Source organism: Aythya fuligula, chromosome 9 (genome assembly GCF_009819795.1).
Source record: "Aythya fuligula isolate bAytFul2 chromosome 9, bAytFul2.pri, whole genome shotgun sequence".
Lineage (NCBI taxonomy): Eukaryota > Metazoa > Chordata > Aves > Anseriformes > Anatidae > Aythya > Aythya fuligula.
Window position 1 is genome coordinate 10,111,606 of NC_045567.1, and position 22,017 is coordinate 10,133,622.

The following is a 22,017-nucleotide window of genomic DNA, read 5'->3' on the forward strand; positions in this document are numbered from 1 at the left end:
CACTTTAGTATCTTCTAAGTGCATTTTGGTACCTTCTAAAAGTGCTAGCAAGCGTTTGACAGGAAAGTCTCCAAGTTTCTCCCATTCTGTTCTCAGATGTGAGGGATGCAATCCTGTCATCCCCAGCCCCTCAGAATACCTTTTGTTCTTTTTAATCTCTTTGGAGATATAAAAACCAAGCTACTTCTATGGCTCTAAAGTACCACTGTCAGCTCAGGAAAAAAAGCGAACAAACAAACAAACAATGTACAGGTTGGTATAGGCAGGCAACAGCCTAAAGGGCAAATACCTCACACCCAAACAACCCACTGATCTGAACCTGTTTCTTGGCACTCTCTTTTTGTGGCCTTGTAGTTCCTTCCCCTCTCACACAGGACAGGATTTGGTCACTTAAGAGAAGTGCAGGCCCTCCATTGTAGGACTGGACATGCAGCCATGAGAGATGTGCACAACCACATCCAGGCAAGGAAATGGCCACTGCAAAGCCCTATCCATAACCAAAGGAGTATTAGTCATGTGGTGGAAGTGGGCTGCACTTCAGTCATTTTTTTTTTTTTAACAGTCTTGAATGACTGAACATAATAACAATAAAAGAGTTAAGCATTAACTTGCCATTACTTACCCTGTAAATAGTAGTGTGACTGCCTCCCTTTGTGGTCTAACTGCTGCGGAAAGTTCAGAGCGGTTTTACTCAGTCAACATCCACACTTAAATTTGGTACGTTAAGATGCATAATGAATAGTGCAAAAATACTAAAATGCTACAGCATAAAAAAAATCTAAAAAACCCTTGCAGACTCAGCTGTACACCAATTTACTGGGGATAAATGACACATGGTTTATGAGAAATGAGCCAGAACTATCAAAACCAAGAATTACAATTATAGTGTCAGTTAACTTTGACTGGCTGTGGACATGGTTGGGAAGGCAGGAAAGGGTAGGGCTGTCTCAGGAAAGAAAAAGTGAAGACCTGGCTGGCTGGAGGAAGTGGAGCAAGGAGGCATCTCCTGGCAGTCCTGGGGAGCTGCCCAGGATGGTGTATTCTGAGTAAGTCGGTATCTTCCAGAGACTCATGGACATTTCTCTTTCACCTGCACCTTTCTAGGAAGTCTGAGGTGTGGCAAATGTGAAGGGCTGCTGCTTGTCCTCAGAGAAGCTGGAAAACCTTCCCAGGAGATGCGATGAGCTGACCGAGCTCTCACACAACACCTGGGTAAGTTTCAGCAACAGTTACTGAAAGGGTTGGGTACACCTCCGAGCACTTTGCTGTGTTCTTACTCAAAGGACTCGTGGGCATTGAAGGCTCAGAGAATTTTTCCCTTCATCCCAGCTGGACTTGGACGAGAGCCCCAAAGAACACACAGTAACCCAATATTGTGAAATTATGAAATGTGTTAAGAGAACACTTACTTTCTGAGTATGGAAAGAGGCTGGCGTGTGGTATTTGCCGCTGTAGGGGGACAGGAATGTCCGCTTCATTCCATGATTACAGGGTATGGAGCAGCAAGTTAACGCTTAACTATGCGATCATAACGTTATTCAATCCCTCAAGATTGTTTAAAAAAAATAATACAGTGGAAAAAACTTGGAGCGGTTTTATTACTTGACACGGATTCGCCGCCCCTCGGGACGAGAAGCTGGGCGCTCTCCGCAGCGCGGGGCTGCCCGGGCGGGTCGCTCGCCTTACGCATTCTGCGTACCGCGCTCCGCAGAGGGCGAGCGGGCGGGCCGCTCGCCGTACGCACTTTGCGTGGCGCGCTGGGCGGGCGCGGCGCGTGCGCGGTGCCGAGGCGGCGGCCATGAAGGTGGCGGTGGCCGGGTGCTGCCATGGCGCCCTGGACAAGCTGTACGAGACGCTGGAGCTGCTGCAGCGGCGGCACGGCGTGCGGCCCGACCTGCTGCTCTGCTGCGGAGACTTCCAGGCCGTGCGCAACGAGGCGGACCTGCGCTGCATGGCCGTGCCGGCCAAGTATCGCCACATGCAGAGCTTCTATCGGTGAGCGCGGCGCGGCGCGGCCCGGCCCGGCTCGGCCAGACCCGGCCCAACCCGGCCCCGCCGCCGCAGCTGTCGTGTCCCCGCAGGTACTACTCCGGCGAGAAGAAGGCTCCGGTCCTCACCGTCTTCATCGGCGGCAACCACGAGGCTTCCAACCACCTGCAGGAGCTGCCCTACGGCGGCTGGGTGGCGCCCAACATCTACTACCTGGGTAGGCTCGGCCGGCTCCCGGCCCGGTTCTCTGCCCTGTCCCCTTCCCCGGCCCCTTCCCCGGCCCCGCCGTGACGAGGCGCGCTCCCCTCTGCCCTAGGTTACGCGGGCGTCGTACGGTTCCGTGGCGTGAGGATCGGCGGCATCTCGGGCATCTTCAAGTCGCACGACTACCGGAAAGGTACGGCACGGCGGGAGGGGGGCGCCGTGCCCTGGCTGCACCTCCTGCTCTCTTCTGAACCGACTGATGCTGGAAACCCCTCTTGGGTTAACACAGGGGAGGGTCTGGAGGTGGCCCGTGTAGCTGCCTGGCAGCCATAGCAGGAAGCAGCAGTGTGCCTTTTCAATGCTGTGGCTGGAACAATCTTGATTTTTCCATGGTAGTGTCCTTCTAGCGTGCAGCACAAGACTGTTCAGTTTTCCATGTGTAAAACAGTTGATTTATAAGTGTGATACTGTACAGACAGACTGGCCAGAACTGAGGCTTAGTGTCAGTAAGTCTTGAGATTTGTTCCCCTCAATTTTTCATGTGTGTGTTCAGGAGCTCGTCCTTGGTGGAAGAGTCACCATCAGTGGCCAGAGACTTGATCATAAATGATGCCAGGTGTCAGCAGACACATAACTTAGTCTTTCTCATTCATCAACATATATCCTTCAGAGAAGCTTTGGAGATGGCTTTCAATCTGCAAAGTATTGAATAGTTGTTGGGAACACTTGATTCCATTTAATACCTATCAGTATTAATTAATTTTTTTTTGTTACCAAGTAAACCAGTTGCATGTCTGGATATTGCTTGCAGTAGATGAGACTTTCAGTAGTTAGCATTACCATCAAAGAAGTAACTTTATTTTGCGTTGCTGCTAGCCTTCTGCTTGTTCCTGTCTACCTTCCATTCTCGGGCTGTGCCAGTACGTTTGCATATCTAACCATGATACCAACTGGCTGAAGTAGGTAGCTATGTTGCATGGCTGTGCAGCAAACAGCTCTCTCTATGTGGTGGCACGTGGCTGTGCAGTGTTACTGTGGAGGTAAGGGATAGGGGGAGGCAAGGAGGGCTGTTATCTTACCTGAGCAACACAAAATCTCAGTCAGGAATGACGTACTTAAGCTTTTCTGGCAAAAAGTACTTGTTTCAGACAGGGCCTGGGTTTTAAGAGTTAAAGTAAAACTTTGAGCAATGTTGTTGTTTTTTTTTTCTTCCCCTATAACTGGTTTTCTGTATTCTCTGTAATCATAAAGAAAAAAAAGATAGAATGGAAGGAACGTTCGGTTTTGTAGACATTTTTACAACATATTTGCCTCACATAAAAACTAACAGCTTGTCAGCGTAAGCCCCCTGTAAAGGAAATGCAGCATCTCCTTCAATTACTGGCAGCCTTGTACGTGGTATTGCTTTAGATGTCTCTGACACCAAGAAGCCAGCTTGCAAACAGTGTTAGGAGGGACCCATTGATTCAGGCACCTACTCTTTTCTCAATGTTTCAGGTCACTTTGAATGTCCACCGTACAACCAGCAAACAATTAGAAGTGCTTACCATGTGAGGAACATCGAGGTCTTCAAACTCAAGCAGGTTAGCAAAATTATTATTTCTTAAACAGTGATGTTTTTAATTAATTTAAAAATGAGATGTTAAAGCTGTCCTGAACAGCGCACTACTAGACAGCAAATCATGCCAGCAAATCTTAGCTAATCTTGACAAGCCATTTCATGCAGGCTGTGATTTCACTACTGTACTTGATGACTGTCTCCTTAATGCTTTGTGTAGAAGGGTAAACTTGATCTGCATCGGGCATAATTGGGAGATTTTGTTTGTTAGATTGGATAAAGTTCAGAGGATGACAGGTACTCCAGCCGTACACCTCTGTTCCAGCTTTAGGAAGATGCATGCTACCTTGTCTAACGTGCAGTCAAAGTTTACAAATGCAAATTGAACTATCTGAATGAGATGATCCCAAAAGGCTGCGGTTGAAGTATTCTTCACCCCACAGCTTGAAATGTAAAGGATAGATTAACTTTGTTTTTGATCCATGTCCCACACCCTGCTTTGTCACAAGAGCTACTCTGTTTGGCTGAGGTTGTGGTGTGAACAGATGTATTTATAAACATCTTGTGAATGATTATTCAGGTTGCCACTGGGGACTCAAGTGTTTAGATACAGGGATGCTGAATATGGGACAAAAGTTTCTGCCCTTATAAAGGATCTGATGCATTTCCCTGAGTTTATTACCAGACTTCGGTTTTGTTCTGATACAGCTGATGGAGATGAATTGAGCATTGAACCAAGCTGTACTTATGATGTTGACTAGGCTTCTCAGGGGTGCTTTCTTTGAGGAGGAATATTGTGCTTAGCCGTTCCATTATCCCTTCTGAACAAAGATTTTGAAAATTCACGAGGAAGATGACTGATAGTGTGTAGAGAACTTGCTCTATAGTTGTAACTTTAAGTCTTCTCCTGGCTGCCTTATGCTTCCTGTGACGAAGCACACCGCCTTCCTCTGACAGCACTGCCTCTTACAAGGCAGTATACATAAAACACAGCTGACAGACCCAAGAAAGTGTAGTACAATCCATGGAGAATGCTTCACAGTAGTCAGAATGGACTACTACCGTTTGACAACTTCAAAGGCCATCTGAAAGATGTACTCATTGCTCTAGAAAGGGAGGTTACTGGTCACAGCTAGCTCTGTATCTGATCTGAAGTAGAACACGATGCGTTATGCATGTTCTGTCTTGTGATGTGCAATTTTGAAACTTTTATCATATGTTTGATTTATACCATATGCTTTTTTGGCATGATAGTTAAAGCGCCCAATGGACATATTTATGTCACATGACTGGCCAAGGAGCATATACCACTATGGAAACAAGAAGCAGCTTCTTAAAATGAAATCCTTCTTCCGTCAAGAAGTGGAGAGCAACACCTTAGGAAGCCCTGCTGCTTCAGAGCTGCTGCAGCACCTGAAACCCACTTATTGGTTCTCAGCACATCTCCATGTGAAGTTTGCAGCTTTCATGCAACACCAGGTAAAGGGAAATAAAACCAAGAGCGTATGCTTCCCAAGGATGTTTCAGAATTCTAGTGCAGGTAGTCATGTCCAGAAAAGCAGCTTCTTAATGTGAATTTGCTTAGAAATTAAAATTCAGCTTAAGCCCCAAAATCTTAAGTGGTCTTAAGACCACTGCCTTATGGAAGTTAGAGAAGTTACAAATCAGTGGTGGCACCACCTCATCTTCAGGGACAGCATGAAATAGGTGAAGTTGCTGCACTTGAAGCTTCTTAATTTTAATTTTACAGAAAAGCACCCTTTTCCCCTGCTTTACTGGGGAAGGATACAGCTTCAAAAGAGTGATAGAGAAGCAAATAAGCAGACTGGTTAACCTGGGACGGGAGGATACCTTTACTAAGGCTTGGCAGGTGAAATTGGCTGCCTAGGTAAAGACAAAAAAAGAAGTCCCTGTAGGTTGAAACTTCTCTTCCTTAATTTGAATTTTTGCTGAAAGTGGTGTGACATGCTATTCTAATTCGCAATTCATTAGATGTTAGAAGGTAACTCTAGACATTTTGGACTCAAGTCTGCTTCTTCTCTTAAAGTTTTTCTTTTGTCATCAAGGCTAGGTATGTTCAGCTGCCTTGGTTGAAGCAGACCTGTGTCTCTTGCTTTATCTTGTTCTCAGTGTCCAACTTTTTGTTAGACATCTGCTAAAGTCTGTCCTCTCTCTCTCTCTCCATCCCTTTCTAATAATCCTGTTCTGCTTCTCTATTTCAGAAACCATTTTAATGTAAATTGTGTTTTTAAGTCTCTACGTAACTTGTGTAGAATACTGTAATTTCATAGAAATGCTAATGACTGTTAACATCTTGTGTTTCCTAGACAAACTCCAAAGAAGAGCTACCAAAAGCAACAAAATTTTTGGCTTTGGATAAATGTCTGCCTCACAGAGACTTCCTGCAGGTGATGACCATGTACAGCAGGTTACCTGATAGCAAGCTGTTCAGATGCAGTCAAACATCTCAGTAGTCTTACTTTAAAGTAGCTGTTATTTGTCTTAAAGGGAAGATGGTTCGTTATCTGTCTTTAGGATGTGTGGTGGGATCCAATTGCCCTAGCTACCTTTGAAGATGAGAATCTGAGGATGGGCTTTTGCTATGCAGAAGTCCATGGGGGTGCTAGTCTGCACCTAAAATCGCATAGGAGAACTGGACTGCAGTAATAACTGCCTCCAGCAGTGTGGTCGTCCACCTGCGTTTAGCTCTATTTTACACTACATTAGAAGGTTGAATTCCTTTTATGGATTATTTAAAATCAGAGCTGACTGGTGCAGCTTGGCTAATCCAAATTGCTTGATTGAGGTTAGTGTCACAGAAGACAAAGTGACTTGTGTTTCAATCGGTCAGCTGCTGAAAGTGTTCTTAAGAACTATCAATGCTAATCTCATTCTGTGCTAAGAATGTCCATAGAAAAACTTGTCGATTCTTCGTGATTTTTGGCTTAGAAGAAGGTATGAATTTAAGAGTAAGCAAATTGTTTTCTAAGTTGTGTAACTGTCCAGTAGCTGGAAGTAGGGAGAGGACGATGCTCTGATTTTGAGTTGCTATAAGCTAAAATACAGAAGTGTTACAGGAGAGCCTGCTTTAGTTGCTGATCGTCCACTTGCCTCCTTACTGCTGTAGGCTTCTCTGTAGGACTGCCATGAGAGGATGTTTGATTGAGGCTATTAGCTTAGCGTACTTCATTCTTAATTACAACTCTGTACCATGAAAACAGCACTTCAAACTTTAATTGCTTTCTGGTGTTAAGAGAAATATCTCACCTAATCTGTTTTATGGTTTTACTTTATTTTTTTTGTTTGTTTGCTTGTTTTGAACAGATAATAGATGTAGAGCATGATCCTGCTGCAGGTGACTCACTGGAGTACGATGCTGAGTGGATTGCAGTCCTTAAGGCCACCAACAGTCTCATTAATGTGACTCAGAGCTTGTGGAATATGCCTGAAAATAACGGCCTCCATGCAAAGTAAGTATCATGCAAAGTAGAAAGTAAAACATGATTTAGCTTGGCTGGAAGTGTACTGACGTTTTATAGCTGTGTTTCTTATCTTATCCTTTACAGCTGGGTTTCTCTATTCTGCAGCCTCTAATGTCTGTAGGACTTGCTAAATGTTTTGGAAAACAAAGGGGATGATAAAGGCTGTGCCGCAGAGCTTACGGTTCCTTTACTGCTCTGTGCAGGCAGTTAGTTTTCTTTGGCAGACTTGGATAACACCATTCAAGGGGCAAAAAATACATGGTGACTAGTCTTCTTGTCGGTCACTGTGAGACTGAAAATCAGGCTTCCAGGCTATACCAGGTAGGTTGGCATCGTATGCAGCCCCTTGGTGTGCAGAGCAGAATCTCAGTATTGACCAAAGGTAATATGCTTGGAGGGAGGGGGGAAGCTGAGAAATTGCCTGTTGTAAGACGGATTTGTTACTGATGTTCTAAAGTTTACATTTGCAGTGGGAACAGAAAATACCTTTTGACTAGCTGCACTTTTGTTAACTTTATGAACTTATTTAGGTGGGATTACAGTGTAACAGAAGAAGCCATCAAGGAGGTGTTAGAAGAGCTGAATCATAACCTCAAAATTCCTTGCAACTTCACCTTGACGGCTGCTTGTTATGATCCCAGCAAGCCCCAAAAAAACATGGAACCAGTTCATACCATCAATCCCCAGACCACTGAGTTTTGTGCTCAGTTTGGCCTCACTGACATCAATGATAGGATCCAGCAAGTTAAAGAAGAGGGCTCAGTACGAGAATATGAGGAGGAGGAGGAAGAGGAAGAGATGGACAGTACTGGGTCAGCAGAGGAACCCAGTGAATATAATACAGATAATTCTGGACTTTCATCCATTAATCCTGATGAAATAATGCTGGATGATGAAGGAGGTGATGAAGACTTGAGTACGTGTTCTGTAGATCCTTCCCCTGATCATCCTCCTGAATTTTCTGCAAGTTTTTCTGACATCAGGATCATGCCAGATTCCATGGCAGTATCATCTGACGATGCTATGGACTCCAATAATGAGGAACTGGAGAAATCTGGCGTGAGTAAGCAGGCAGAAGAGAAGAGCTTGAATGAGAGACCTTTAAAGCGCATTGGTGGTAATGAAAATGGGAACACGGGCATTAAAAAAATCAAGAGAAGGAATCAAGCCATCTATGCTGCAGAGGATGAAGATAAAACAGAGTAACACTTACATGTTGCATAACTAAGTTATCTCCCTACCCCTTTGTGTAGAGGTGGTGAGAACTATGGTGAACTACTCATGCTTTTAACATTATTTGATCTTACACTACTTTCTTGAGGTGAAGAGGCTCTATGCATCTCTTTCAGGGAAGAATATTTAGTTTGATTAAATATCTAAGCCAGAAGCAAGGTTTTCCAATTCCAACAAAGTGCTTTGTCAAAGGACTTAAAGCCCATGTATAATCAGTTGATTTTGCTGAGGTTCTTGGTTATGAGTGTATATATACTATGTATCTTGAGCTGTACTGCTATTCAAGAATCACCGTGCTGGTTTAACAGGAAAAGAACTCTTGAACTATAACTCAAGTCAAAGTGAGAGGATGCCTGACTTATGAGGCTGAACTATTTGATTTTATTGCTTTTGTCTTGTTTTATACTGAACTTTTAATACAAAATAGCATATGCAATAACTGCGTGAACTAAATTTGAGAGTAGAATTCCCAGGATAACAAAACAGCAATAGAAGAGTGAGGATTTTTTTTTCTGCTGACATTCATACCATAGAAAAGCTTCGTGGTCATAAACAAAACAATGTGTATTGTCTAGTATTGGCTTTTACTGTTTTGGTACAGAACCAAGTCCCTTAATTTGAGGCATGATGGTTTTATGAGGACCATGCAAGAGAACATCTCTGTTCTTAAAAACTCACTTGTGTGCTGTTTCTTAGAAGTTGAGAACCATATCGTAAAATTAAAATGCATCTGTTTGCGATGAACAGCTTTCTAAACATGGACGTCATCACTGTCTCAATTCTCACTAATTAAGGCTGTGTTGTATTTTCATGCAAGGTGACTGATGCTTCAGACAGCAATGCTTGCCATCATTTTTAGCCTACCTTTTCACCTGATGCATCTTTTCAGTAGGATGTAAATTCCTAATTCTTACAGCTCAGTCTGGAATTTTCCAGTACCTTCATAGGCTTTACCTATGGCTGGGCAGCTCCTGTTCTCCTTCGGATCTTCTTGGAAGTTTTTTTTTTTTTATTCTTCTTACTCTTCTTCAGTTTTCCCTGAATTAGCAAACGTATCATGCTCCTTTTGGCCTAGAATGCTGTGAGGATAACAAAACTTACCGAATTCATGAAAACGAGTATTTTTAAGTTCCATGGCATCCCATTAGACTCATTAGCCTTACAGTCAGCTTCTACTGGTGTTCTGTGCTGAGCTTTCAGAATCAGAGAAGGAATTCCTCATGACTGTGCCGCCCTTGAGATAAGCAGTAGTTCCCGTGTGCTTTTACTCATCTAAGGCCTGAGCGCTATGGAGAAGAAAGCATTCCTACAGGAAAAGAGAACTGAACAGGGAGCAATAAGTCAAAATAGACTTGTGAGTTGTAGCAGGGAAATGCTTCAACTTCTGTCTTTAAAATCAGTCAAATTCTGGGATTCATCTTGGTTTCTCTCCTGCCAGCAGGTCACTGTGCAAACTAAATGCATATAAGTATTCAAGAACTGGCATATGTCAAAATTAATGCTCTCCATGGTTCAGATTAACGGCTTTATATTGGTGTGCTGATACCATTAACATCCTGGGTTTCTTTTTTTTTTTTTTTTTTCCTTTCCCAGAGGACAGTATCTTGTTAACTAAATGATTAGTTGGACCCTGTTAATATTCCTGTATATCTCTGTGCCTGCTCATCTGTCAGCAAACTCACCAAAGAGGACTGTGGTAAGATGTGATTAAGAATTGGGAGAGCTTGGTGTAACCCCTAGGTTATCTAAAACACCTGTTAAGGTGGCCTCGGTTACTGAAAATAGTTCAGTATCTTTAAGGGTCTTGGGTGTGCAATGTTAAAACCTTTAATCATGCCTGCATTTCCTCACGATCTGAAGAGTATCATGGTAATAAAGTATTTCCTCTGTACCATCAAAAAGATGCGATTTTAAGTATAAAATATGGTATGAACTTGGAAAGTCACTCAAATCTGTGTGGTGTTCAGCTGTCAAATTCTATGTGGCGTGGAAGATGTCGGTTACACTTAATGTATGTTTTTGTCTGATTTCATATGTTTTTAAAGCAAATTGTTTTGTTGTGTCCTCTACTTTCTGATACGTTTTGGCTTTCTAGAAGGGAGACTGCCAAGATGGAATACTGATTTTTAGAATCTTTAGATGTGTTTTCATTTTTTAATGAAGAATGTCAGCATCCATTGAGTGGATTGTGGATATAAATACACTTTTTTTTTGAATATGAACCATGTGTGATTATATAGACTCATTGTGCCCTTTCTTGCAGTTGCTTGACCTCTTTGCAGTTTGAAGAATCCATCTCCACTGTATTCTCATCTACTATGGATTTTCTGTGTCAGCAAGATCCTGTTACATGTAAAGTCAGTTGCAGCTCAGAACTTGATGCTTCTTCAGTTAAGACCAAGTACTCCAATAAGTATGTAAAAAGTTAGGAAAAGCTGACACATTCAATCAGTTTTGGATCCTAAGATCCCGAGTCCTTTAAAGGTAATTTTAGAGTTGTTGAAAAATTTCAGTGTTGCTGAGAAACATCTGGAAAAGGTTGCTTTGTCAGACCTGGTACATTTATACTCACAAACTGGTCAGTAGCTGAGACTTGCGCTTCTTGTAGATAAAAGCAGAAACATTTTGGGGCAGTGCTTGAGAACATTGTTCACTTGTTTTATTCCAGGGGATTTTGTTCAGACTGTGCTAGTAACCTCCTCACAGAACAAACTAAGAACAGGGGCGGAGCTTTTTCAAAAGCAAATAAGTTATTTTCTAAAAATTAAGGATAATCCCCACCTTGTGCTCCCATTATCCTCTGCAAGATCCTTGGCAGCTGCCAACCCCGTGTTTACCGCTTGAAAGCAAAAGCTGCAAAGGAGCTGTGACCGGTGGTGTTCCTACCGTCCCCTTACCACAACTGCTGTCCCCGGTAGGCTGCAGCACCCCCGGGCCTCCAGCTGTGCGCCACCGGGGTCCTGCTACCCCGGCGCTACATCTTCCAAAAATATGCAAAAAGGGGGGTTTAGGGAAAAAAAAACAAAAAAAACAAAACCCAAACACCTCGCTAAGAGCACCAGGGACGCTGCCCGCCGAGCTGGGGGCGCTCCGGGCCCGCTCCCCGCTGGCGTCTGGGGCCGGCAGCGCCGCCAGGGGCCGCCCTCAGCCCGGCGCCGCGTGCGGGGCGCTTGGGCAGGGCCGGGGCCCGGCGAGGCTGCGCCGCTCGGCCCCGCTCCGCCCCGCTCGGTTCATCCCCGCCCCTCCCCGCCCCGCCATGAGGCCGGGCCCGGTGGCGGCCGCGCTCCGACGCGCTTGAGGGCGCCGCCGGCGGCGGGGCTGCGGCTGCTGCTGCGCCGCCAAGATGGCGTCGTGCGTGCTGGAGGCGCCGCTCCGCATGAGCGTCCTCTCGGTGAGTGCCCGCCGGGGGGGCTCGGCCTGACCTTGGCCGCCGGCTGCGGGGGGCACCGCGGGGCCTTTGTGCGGATTGGGGGCGCCCCCGTCCCGGCAACTTTCCCCCGGCGCCGCCCGGCTGTCCTCACCCCCACCCCCCCCCCGCCCCGGGCAGGCCGGGACCGCCGGCACCCGGCGCCGTTGGGGCCCGCCCGCTCCCCTCAGCGCTCCCCCCCGGTCCCTCCGGCCTGCTGGAAGGGCCCCGGGGAGCCCGGCACCCGGTGCTGCGGGGAACAATGCGGAGGGCACGGCGTGGGAGCCGCTTGGAGCAGCCCCGGGCGTCCTCGTCGCGTTGTTTTTCTTTTTCTTGTCCCTCCGGAGCGCGGTTTCTTGCTGAGCGAGGGACCCGTGAAACTGACGGTGGTGCTAGATGCTTGGTTTTCGGGGCCTACCTGGAGAACTTGTTGGCCTGGATACGAATGTCCTTCTGCATTACAGCCCTGCTGGCTGGTAAGGTGAAAGCCAGCGTGTTTTAGAGACGGAAGGCAGTGGGATCTCTGGAGTCCAGGACAATTTACATAGAAATACATAGATCAGGCAGGTGAAAGTCCGCTGCGGTTTGCAAAAATACTGTCCTCATTACGTGGTGGATGCTTACACGTAGAGTTTATTTAGCATAATTTAATAATATTCTTGTAGACAAAGGAGTCCTCCTGCATCTAGATTCTTCTCTCAGGCTTATGTGAGACCACGAGTGAGCTGCTGGTGATACTGGCTGGCTGGGGAAGCAGGCACAGGTTTAGCCCAGAGTTAGATACCTGTGAAGCCACAAACAGTTCTCAATTCCCTTATAGTTCCTTTCAAGCAAAATTCATAAGGGAAAAATAGGAAAAGCCTAATAAAAGGTTGAGCTGGAAAAAAAAAAAAGAGAGATAATGGAAATGTTTTCTGGCACGTGTTTGTGAGAACCTGGAGGGAAAATTCTCTTCCCTTTTCCCACCCGTAATTTTTGGAACGCTTTTCATCTCCAGCTTTGGATCTTCTCAAAGAGAATAACAAATCATTGGTGCATAAATGTTTAGCTTACAAGCATGGTCCTGTTACCGAGAGGAGAGTTCACTTTCTCTTGTAAAGTAGTTATGGGAAATGTTATGGAGAATATTGTGCTGCTGTCCCTGTTGAAGTTGTGTGGGACAGTAGGCGTTGTGTCATAGAGAAGGACAGTGTCTGCAATGTGTAAATTTGTGATGATAAGGTAGGCTACAGTGAGGTGTCTTAATATGCACTTCCGTATTGTCAAGAGCTTGTTTGTCAATATACCTCTTGAGCAACATTAACAGTTCTTACAACTTTTTCTTGCAGGAATTTGTGGGTTTTGTATGAACTGAACATAAGTAAATTGGAATTTAAGGCAGTGCTGATATCTGAAATAGACCCCTTTATGTGTCCTTTTCATAAACTACAAATACCTACCAGCACTCCATTAACTTGCTTTGACTCATAACATATTGTTATCTGCATTAAATACATCTTATTCTTTAAGTCATGCTTAAACTTGGGGTTAATTCTTTGTGCAGATGTTGCCCAGCAGTAACATACTGCATGTTTGAATATGATCCTGTGGTTTTGCTGCTGTCTTGCCTGGTAGGTTTTGTAGATGTGCTTTAGTCATTCCTGTTTTTCTGCCATTCTATGACTTGATATAAACTATTAAAAATCTGTATCATTTTTTTCCCTGCAGGAAGTAACGGCCAGCAGCCGCCACTATGTTGACAGATTATTTGACCTCGATCCCCAGAAAGTTCTGCAAGGTGTCATGTAAGTCATCTGAAACACATTTGGGCTGTTGGTTGTGCATAAGCTAGGTTAACTTGAATCCCGCTAGAATTGTATGTCAAAAGGAAGAAGCTCTGTCTCTTTGAGAAATCTTGTTGGAAAACTTTAATACAAACATGATAGTACTGTTTTAGCACCCTATTGCTATGTAGTGCACGTAACCAGCCTCACAGGTGTCAGAAATGAGGTCAAACGTTCTGTGAGCATTCAGAAAAAAATAATCTTGAAATCTTTCTTCTTCCCTTTGGCCACCTTTTGATTCTCTTCTAAGTCTGCTTTTCTCTAATTCTGTCTTAAAAGAATTTTTTTGTCCACTGCCAAGTTGGTGTACCTGCCTCTTCCTTTTTCCCCCGCTGCCATGCCTGAGTGTTGATTTTTGATGCATGGCTTCTATCTCAGTAAAGGGAACTACAAGCCGAAAGAAACTACTTCCATAAAAATTAATTTGGACACTGGTTATTTTTCAGTATTTCTTTTGCATTCCGATGACAGTGGGTAAGGACTGAAAGATGAAGAAGAGGCCTTGCCCTGTTGAATAGGTGGTAAAACTGGTGCAAGGATCCGGCTGTGTTCTCATTGTCCTTGGGCTATGTGCTTTGCGTTATAACCACATTGTGGTGTGACCAATGAGTCCCTGTCCAGGACTGACTGCTGGTGAAGCCAGGCCTGCTCAGGCTTATCTACAGCTTGCTGGTAGGTAAGCTGCTTGGTTATCTATGAAAACACAAGAACATTTGGTCAAAGGACCAAGTGGATCAAAAAGCCAACAACACCTGTTGTGTTGTGTAGGACAGTCTGACGTGTTTCCGGTAGGAAATAGAAAGTATTTTGGAAGGTGGCCCAGGGATGGAGTAACCACCATCAGAATTAGTATCCCTCTGAAATTACGTGAGAAACAAAACACAAATATAAAACTATCTTGGAAAAACTTTTATTTGTTGAAATATCCTCTTACGTACCAGAATTTTTTATACAGATTAGTGTAAATATTTGCAGGTTCTTAACTCTTCTCTGTAGAAGAGTCTAACATTTCTTCCACTCCTGGCCTTAGACCACTACTCACAAAGCTGGCTTGGCTGGTCCCAAGGTGAGGATGCATCTCATCCCACAGCCACGTGGTTGGCTCAGCCTCCTTGGCAGATGCTCTGGGCACTGGGTGGCGCTCCCTCCTTGCTCTCCTTTCTTCTCCAAGGAACTGGAACCAAGTCTTGGCAATCCCTTCCCCAACTTTCAAGGTGTTACTCACATCTTTGGAAGTCTAGTGACTTCCTAGAACCAGAAATCTTGAGCAGTCTTTTGTCTTAGCTAACACCTTGAAATTATTTGCGTTGTCCATGGGTGACAGTGGAATCTATGCTGAGCTGCCTTTTATTTTTGCCGTAGTTCACGGATAAAATGAATTGATGCAGGGCGACTATCTCGATGAACAGTAGGCTTCTCCAGTTAAAGTTTAATCATCTGTCCTTTTAAAGACACCAAAATACCAATTTCTTTTGCATAGCTTTCTTTTTGGTTTTCTACCTTGGTGTCTGGTTTCCAATACAGGATATGTTATACTACTTTGCCTCATAAAGTTTTCTAAGCTCTTTATTTTGGTCTTCGCATCACGCAGCATTTTCAGCTCATCCTTTCTCTTCAGTACCTGGACGTGTCCTTTATGGATCTGCTTTGCGATTTTTCTCTTTGCATTTTGGTACTGGTACCATGAAGACTACCAGGTGGTGTCTTTGAGGCCGAGCTTTGTACAGGAACTGTTTCTTCTCAAGCTAACTCTCTGAGATATGGGGAGATGATGAGCAGTAAGTTTAAGGAAGCATTTCCCATCCTTTTAAGAATGGCTCAGCGTTCTAGTGGTTGAAATAACTGATGCTGCTGCTTAGAAGCTGCTGAAGGAATTCATGCAAAAGTTATCTTGTAGTTAGACCTTTTAAAGCTACACATTTGATAGGATAAGTGTCTTCAAAGAGTGCAGGGGGAAAAAAAGGGAAAAAAATCACAGCACAGATTTGGTCAGTAAGCTCCATGTGTGACACTTCGGTTAAAATCTTTATTCTGAGAGTATGTCTTTCTAGACATTCAGCAAGTCCTGCGTGTTAGATTTGTTATTTTCCTAATATTAGCGGATGGATGTGCTACAGTCCAATTTAGAGTAGTGTATAAAAAAAATCAGTCCAAGATTCCTTTTGGGTAAAGTACGACGGCTTTGCCCTTCTTCCTTTGACTTAAGGTATCTGAAAAGGTATTGAAGTTGGAACAAACTGAGATTTGGGGTGGTCCAGTGAGGGGTGGAGGGATAAAAGCTGTTGGGGAGGAAGAGGATTGAAGTTCTATCAGAAATGTGTCTCAGAAGCTTTTCAAGTATTCTGTGTAATTCCCTGAAAATCTTTGGTTCCTAAGATGTGCTGTTTTTTTCCTGCATCCTGGCTGAAAGTACCGATGACCTAGATTTTTGTCGTGATTGATGGAACTGTCTGAATATCAAGGTTCACAAAGGGCTGGCTTAAGAGGCTTTGTTTCTGCAAATTGTCTTCAGTTACAGTCATTCTGTTCTTCATATGCTCTTAAAGAAAGCTGAACGAATAACTTCTGTTTGGGACTTTCTTTAGTTGCATCCTTTTACATTTTCACAAAAAACAACTTCTGAATGAGGTTTGATTAAAGGTAAAATACAGCTAAATGCTTCTTGGATTCTTGGATTTCAAAATCATGCCAATCCAGCCGTGGTCTTGTAAATTGAGAAGACTTACAGTTACATATTCTGAAAGTCTTTAAACTACCAACTCTCTTCTTTTTTTTTTTTTTCTTTCTTTTTCAAGATTTGTCAGAGAGATTATATTCAGAATCATCTGTTGTCCACAGAGTGAAGTCTTGCCTGTCTAGGGGCTTTTTTGTTTTCCTTCTCACGGGAAAACTGAAAAAGCATTTCTGTCCAGTACTGCTGTATGTGCTTCTGTTGATCTTATTGCAAAATGTTAAGTTTCCTGGGGAACTTCTGTTTGCATCATTCCAATCATGTTCATCTCAGTATTAATAGTAGGTTGGAAGGGGAGAATTGCGTGTACCTGTCAGTAAATCATTAGCTTCAGTTCAGGATTTGAAATTTTGGGGTTACAAAGATGACTACTGCCTTTTACTGCACCTGATGGAGAACTGTTTAAAGTGCACAAGGCCCGTTTCTGCACGCCCACATCTGTATGGAAGTGTGTGTGTTTGCCTTTCTATTGACTGTCCTTACAAATGAGCAAGCTTAACACAGTAGTTTCCTTCTGTAAGCATAAACTGTTCGTTGTGTATGTGTGTATGCTTGAGAGGTCTTACAGGTTTGCTTTGTGTCTACTTAAGTGCTTTTCTCAGCCTTTCATCTTCTATATTACTGTTCTACAGTTCAAATGTTCTCAAATGCACTTTGACTGCATTCTGCAAGGTCAGCAGCAGCGCCAGGTATGCAGCTACTGAATATATTTGGTGCTGACAGTCCACAGACCACCCCGAACAGATATTGTAAGCGATTAAATGCTGTGTTCTCTCAGAAGTTCTCTTAAATATTTTGCCGTTGTTGGCAGAAGAACAGAACATAGATAGCTCTGTATATTTCTGTGCTGTCGTAAGAGCTTCATGTGTCCCAAGACGCTTGCTGCAACAACAGCTTGTGCTTTGCAGCATGGCAGTGTATTAGACTACAGTTTGGTTTTCATCCACACTTGAGCTCAGGACCGCTTTGTTCAGGTGCAAGACCAATGCCTAGTTTTGTCCACTAATTTATTTGCTGGTTGGAGGCTTTTTTGAGAAACGCTTTGTCATGCATACAGTTTGCCTGATGTCTTCAAAGGCGATCCATCATTTCAGAAAGCTGTGCAAATGGCATCGCAAAGCCTGGTTTTGAAAGGAGCATTCTTTCTGAGAAATCTGGCGTACTCAAGGTGCCAACTGTTTCTCATCAGGCTGTTCCTTAGCAGTCAAAGGGTGTCATCTTGTATAGCTTGTAAATAAGCGCCATCGTGGTGCACTGAGAATTCCCATGCTGCTGCTGTTTCTGTCCTTTTTGGATGTGCTTCATCCAGTCCACTGGGGTTACAGACAAGCGTTTTCCAAACTTGTGTGAACGTTTTATTTCCCAGGAAAAAGGAAGAATCACCCTACGAAATGACGCTGCGTACTGTTGACGGTATGTGCACGTTTACGGGACCTTCCTTTTTCCCGGGGAGCGTGTCCAGTGCTGTGTTGGGAATACTGGTATAGATCTCTGTGCTATATTTAATTTGTGACATACGCGTTTCCTGCACAGGCTGATTTTGAGTGTGTGAGAGTCCGTGTTTTTGATATGGCAGGTACAGTAGTTGGCATCTGGGGCAGAACTTGGGGACCGCTTTGAACCATACAGTTATGTCTCGGAGTCCCTACAGGCTTGGGCTGGCAGCGTTGCAGTGGTTAGTGGTTAGGCTCAGTGTTTTTGAAGACTGTGAAAATGATATTTTGGTACAACCAAGATGTAATCGAGCTTACCTTTGCATAGGTTTTTGGATGCAAAATTATGAGGTGTGTGTTAAAAGCTCCTCTAAGGGGCAATGGACTGGTATTTGCATTTGACCGAGGATGTTTTTACTTCTTGCTGGTTTCTGCCTTCTTCAAAGAGAAGATACCAGAAAGTAGTCACAAATTGGAAAAAAATGAGGATGTGTTTTAAGTAGTAACAATGCTTTTGTGGAACCTATCTTGTGTCTCTTTTGTGGGCAGTTGCTTTGAAATTCGTTGGAAACACCTCAAACTGTACATTTGCTACATCTGTTGTCTTCACTCATGTATTTTCGGATTTGAAAAAATGTTCCAGGCGTGTTTAGATGATTTTATAATAGTGTCTTGTATTTCTCAGCTGTGGCAATTGGATGCACACATGCCTACAGGGAAAGCTGTTTGAAATAGAAGAGACAGCTTCATGGAGTGGGAAGAGAAGAAATTCCCATCTCCGTTGTAATGGAGCAACAGGTATCCCCTTCAGCCAGTTACAAAGAGGCTACTTCTGCCTCTTGTTCTTCATGTCCTGTCAAACAAAAATATTCCCCACAGCAAACAGCACTTGTTTTCACGTTGTGCATCCAAAATACATACAGTCACATTTTCCATCTCTCAGTGGTTGGTTCTGAACTTAAATTTTCTGCAGCAGTCTTGCTCTGTTCTTTGCATATTCCTTGCCTTGGTTTTCACCAGAATGGCCCTATGAGAAGAGATCTTTAGAGGTTCCTGTTACGCTTTGCTTCTGTAAGTTTTCAGTCAGTTCTGTTGATCTTCTAGACTTGGTACTCTGTGGTAAATATAAACTCGTTTGGATGCAGTAGGGAACTTTCAGGTCTAATTTTTCAGGTCAGAACTTGAGAAATTAGATCATTTGTAGATGAAAGTGTTTCTGTGTAGCCTTATTCATGTGTTGAAGGCTGCTGAGTCTTCAGGTGATGCTTCTTGAGATGCGGGACAGGCTCTTTGTGGCTTGGAAATTGAAAGCTTGTTCTTTAGGATGCAGACTCTGACAGGGAAATCTGAGCAGGGTTAGGTGAGAGGGAGCTGGGAGCAGTGCTCCATTTGTTGATCCTCCCTTTCAAGAGGTAAGCTGAGGAATGTAATAGCTAGGCACGTTTTTCAGAGTGGCAGGGGATGAAAATGAAAGGGCCTCAAACATTGTTTGACAATTAAGTAGTGTTCTGTGAAGAGTGGTTTTCAATATAATAGATTTTGCAGAGTCAGGTAGAAAAATAATGTAGATACAGAGAGAAGAGGGGAGGCTATAACAAAGGCAAAGAAATCATGTAATCCTCTGTTAGAATAAGATATTTTCTCCCTTTGGGCTTGCTTTATAATGCAGCAAAAGGTACAAATGCATAATACTGCTTATTTTTTTTTTTTTTTTCAAATAAATTCTGTATCGTAACTCCTGGTCTAAAGCTTTGAGGTGAGCTAAATTACAGGAAATCAGGTCCGCCTATTATATCTGGCTAGAAGTCATCAGGCTGGTAGGGTTGTTTAATATCTCAAGCTTTGTGGCTGCTACTCTGAGCCTGAGGGCATTGATCAATGAACCTGTTGAGGCTCTGCCTTTCAGAAAGAGCACGAAGCTGTCTTCTCCAAAACTGCGCTCCTGATGCCAGCTTCAGAGTAGCAATGCTGCTGCTGTGACGGTTTCAGGCCATAAGCAGGGTAAGAGTAGAGAAGCAACTTTTACCAGACTAGCTGATGTGGCTGGAGAAAATCAGGCAAGTGTTGGTCACAAAGGTCTCAAGTGGCAAATTTCAAGCTAAGCCCAGTTGAATACTGAGGTCATGCAGAGTTTAGCCCAACTTTGTAGATGGCGAACAAATCGATAGAGGAGAGCTGGTTATAAGGGAGAGAGAAACATAGCAGGCATAGGAGGGAGAAATAGTCACTGTGCCCTTTGCATGTGTGTGTGGGAGTTAAACTGAGCTAGGGGTTGGGCTTGAGGGGAATGTGTGCCATAAAGTCAGCAATGCTACCGAGTTTGTGATTCTGAATATCTGGTGTTTGACTTTTGGTTCCGAGGTTCTGATTCAAACCGATCAGAATTGACTTTAAAAAATAGTTCACTTCCCTTTCAAAACAAGCTCGTTTCCAATTTGCAGTATGGGACTATGTTCTTTTAGGTTACCTCCCTGTAAAATGTTAATGCTTCTTGTGGCATTCAAAGGGTAAAAATCTGTTTACACTTATTTGTCTGCCAGGTGATTAAAATGGTTTTAGTATGTGTGCTGTATTGCTGGTGATGAACTGATAATTTAAGTATGTTGGGATTTTTGCTTTTTTTTCTTTGGGAATGGAAAGGTAACAGGAGGGTAAAATTACTTGTTAAAACATGCTTTAAACATGCATTGTCTGAAACATCCAGAAAGTGTCCCCCAAATGAAAAATGGGAGAGCTGAGTATTGATAAATTTTTGTCCTAGTGAGCACTTCCCAGCACCCATTTGAAAAACAAAATTAAGGCATGCCTAAGTACATGCATGCCAGTACACTGTCTCAGCTGAAACCTGTTTGGAGCTAAAAATTGAGGCAATACTTTCAAAGATTTGAGATTATAATCTAGTAGGTAGTAGTTGTGTCAAACAAACAGCTTTTGTTGATCCTTCGATGATTGCTGGCCTAGGCTGGTATGGACAGTGCCACCCAAAATTTATGACTGCACATCTGAGAACAGCTAACCAGGTACCTGAAGACCATTTTAAGGTATTTTCCTGTACTGAGTAGAACTTAAGGTTTCTCTGTGTGAATGACTTGGGGCAGACAAAATTCTTTTGCTACTGACTGGGGGGTTTAAAATAGGAGAATGGGAAAAGAAGACTAAAGCCAAGAGAGTGAGTATACATGATATATATTTGATAGTTTGGGTCATTTATCTGAAGCAACTGCAGTGCTTCTCGGATGGTCTTGCTGCTTCAGATCAGCTGTGAAGAGAGCATTCTGCTGCTCTTGGCTGCTCCGGCCCAGAACAGAGCACCTGTTCCCAAGAGTTCTACTCAAGTGCAGCTGTTTCCCCCACACCTCTGTTCAGATAATCTTTGGTGTTGCAACCCAGTTCCTTTAAGTGGTGGGGTTTGGTTCTGAGGTTGAAACGAGGATGGTGCAGAGCACTAACCGTCATTTGTATGTTGTGGGTTTTTCAGTTTAAAAAAGATTATCTAAACAAGCTAGCTGAGCTCCCATCCTCTGCTAACTTAGAGCATTTGAAGTTTGAAGCTGCATCAGATTTAGGTTTAAGTAGGCAATTTTTCAGCTGATCAGTGATCTCATCCAGCTTGTAGCACAATTGCCAGGACCAACAAAATTACAAAGGATGAGGCAAGAAAACATGCTTGAGAGAGGTGGGAAAAGCAGCAGCTCCCATTTTGCCTGTTAACCTTGAGATTTGAAAGGAACATGAGTTGAAATGAGTTTGGGCAGTGAAAGGTGTGGAGTCATTATGCTAGCTTCTGTGTCGTCTTGCTGAATCGACTGGTTTAGGCTCTTATGTGGAAGCCAAAATTTGATATGAGAGGACTCTGCAGTCACGTCAAATGCTGCAAGTGCTGGAACCTGAGATGGATTCAGGGTGGGAATAAGGTGTGAATGTTTCTGACTACAGGTAGGGGTCATTAGAAACAGCTTACCTTTCCATGTGGGACACTTGCCTTGGCAAGGAAACCTCTAACAAGGTAAGTTACCTCTCCAAATGGGATACCTCAGAGAGGAGTTCAAGGCCTTTTTTGGCATTGTGGTGTGGAGAAGATGGATTAAATGTGCACTTTTAGCATTATTTATGGTAAATTGTATGGTTCTACATTGCTGTAAATACAGCCATATGCTA

The 22,017-nt window shown here is 43.7% G+C and overlaps 2 protein-coding genes across 4 annotated transcripts in view; both read left to right on the top strand.

The window, feature by feature from the left end:
- The first annotated feature begins 1,798 nt into the window (after positions 1 to 1,798).
- DBR1 (debranching RNA lariats 1) lies at positions 1,799 to 10,688 on the top strand. Its single transcript, XM_032193474.1, has 8 exons — positions 1,799 to 1,995; positions 2,082 to 2,206; positions 2,306 to 2,386; positions 3,691 to 3,776; positions 5,006 to 5,230; positions 6,079 to 6,159; positions 7,076 to 7,221; positions 7,764 to 10,688. Exons 1-8 carry the CDS (start codon positions 1,799 to 1,801, stop codon positions 8,437 to 8,439), a joined length of 1,617 nt encoding a protein of 538 aa, XP_032049365.1. The 3' UTR covers positions 8,440 to 10,688.
- Positions 10,689 to 11,739: 1,051 nt separating this feature from the next.
- Positions 11,740 to 22,017, top strand: part of ARMC8 (armadillo repeat containing 8) — a 61,523-nt gene continuing 51,245 nt past the window's right edge. Inside the window, exons 1-2 of one of the 3 annotated variants that reach the window (XM_032193036.1) lie at positions 11,740 to 11,857; positions 13,580 to 13,656. In XM_032193036.1, the coding sequence (XP_032048927.1) occupies positions 11,810 to 11,857; positions 13,580 to 13,656 (125 nt within the window). In that variant the 5' untranslated portion in view covers positions 11,740 to 11,809. Of the gene's footprint in view, positions 11,858 to 12,330; positions 12,349 to 13,579; positions 13,657 to 22,017 lie in introns of those variants that run through there. The other 2 variants (XM_032193035.1, XM_032193037.1) reach the window with 2 other exon arrangements.

Bases quoted from the DNA above. Each gene is read 5' to 3' on its own strand.
- DBR1 (XM_032193474.1), top strand. From the start codon at position 1,799: ATGAAGGTGGCGGTGGCCGGGTGCTGCCATGGCGCCCTGGACAAGCTG. The intron at 2,207-2,305 runs GTAGGCTCGGCC...CCTCTGCCCTAG, and splicing joins GCCCAACATCTACTACCTGG to GTTACGCGGGCGTCGTACGG. The intron at 2,387-3,690 runs GTACGGCACGGC...TCAATGTTTCAG, and splicing joins GTCGCACGACTACCGGAAAG to GTCACTTTGAATGTCCACCG.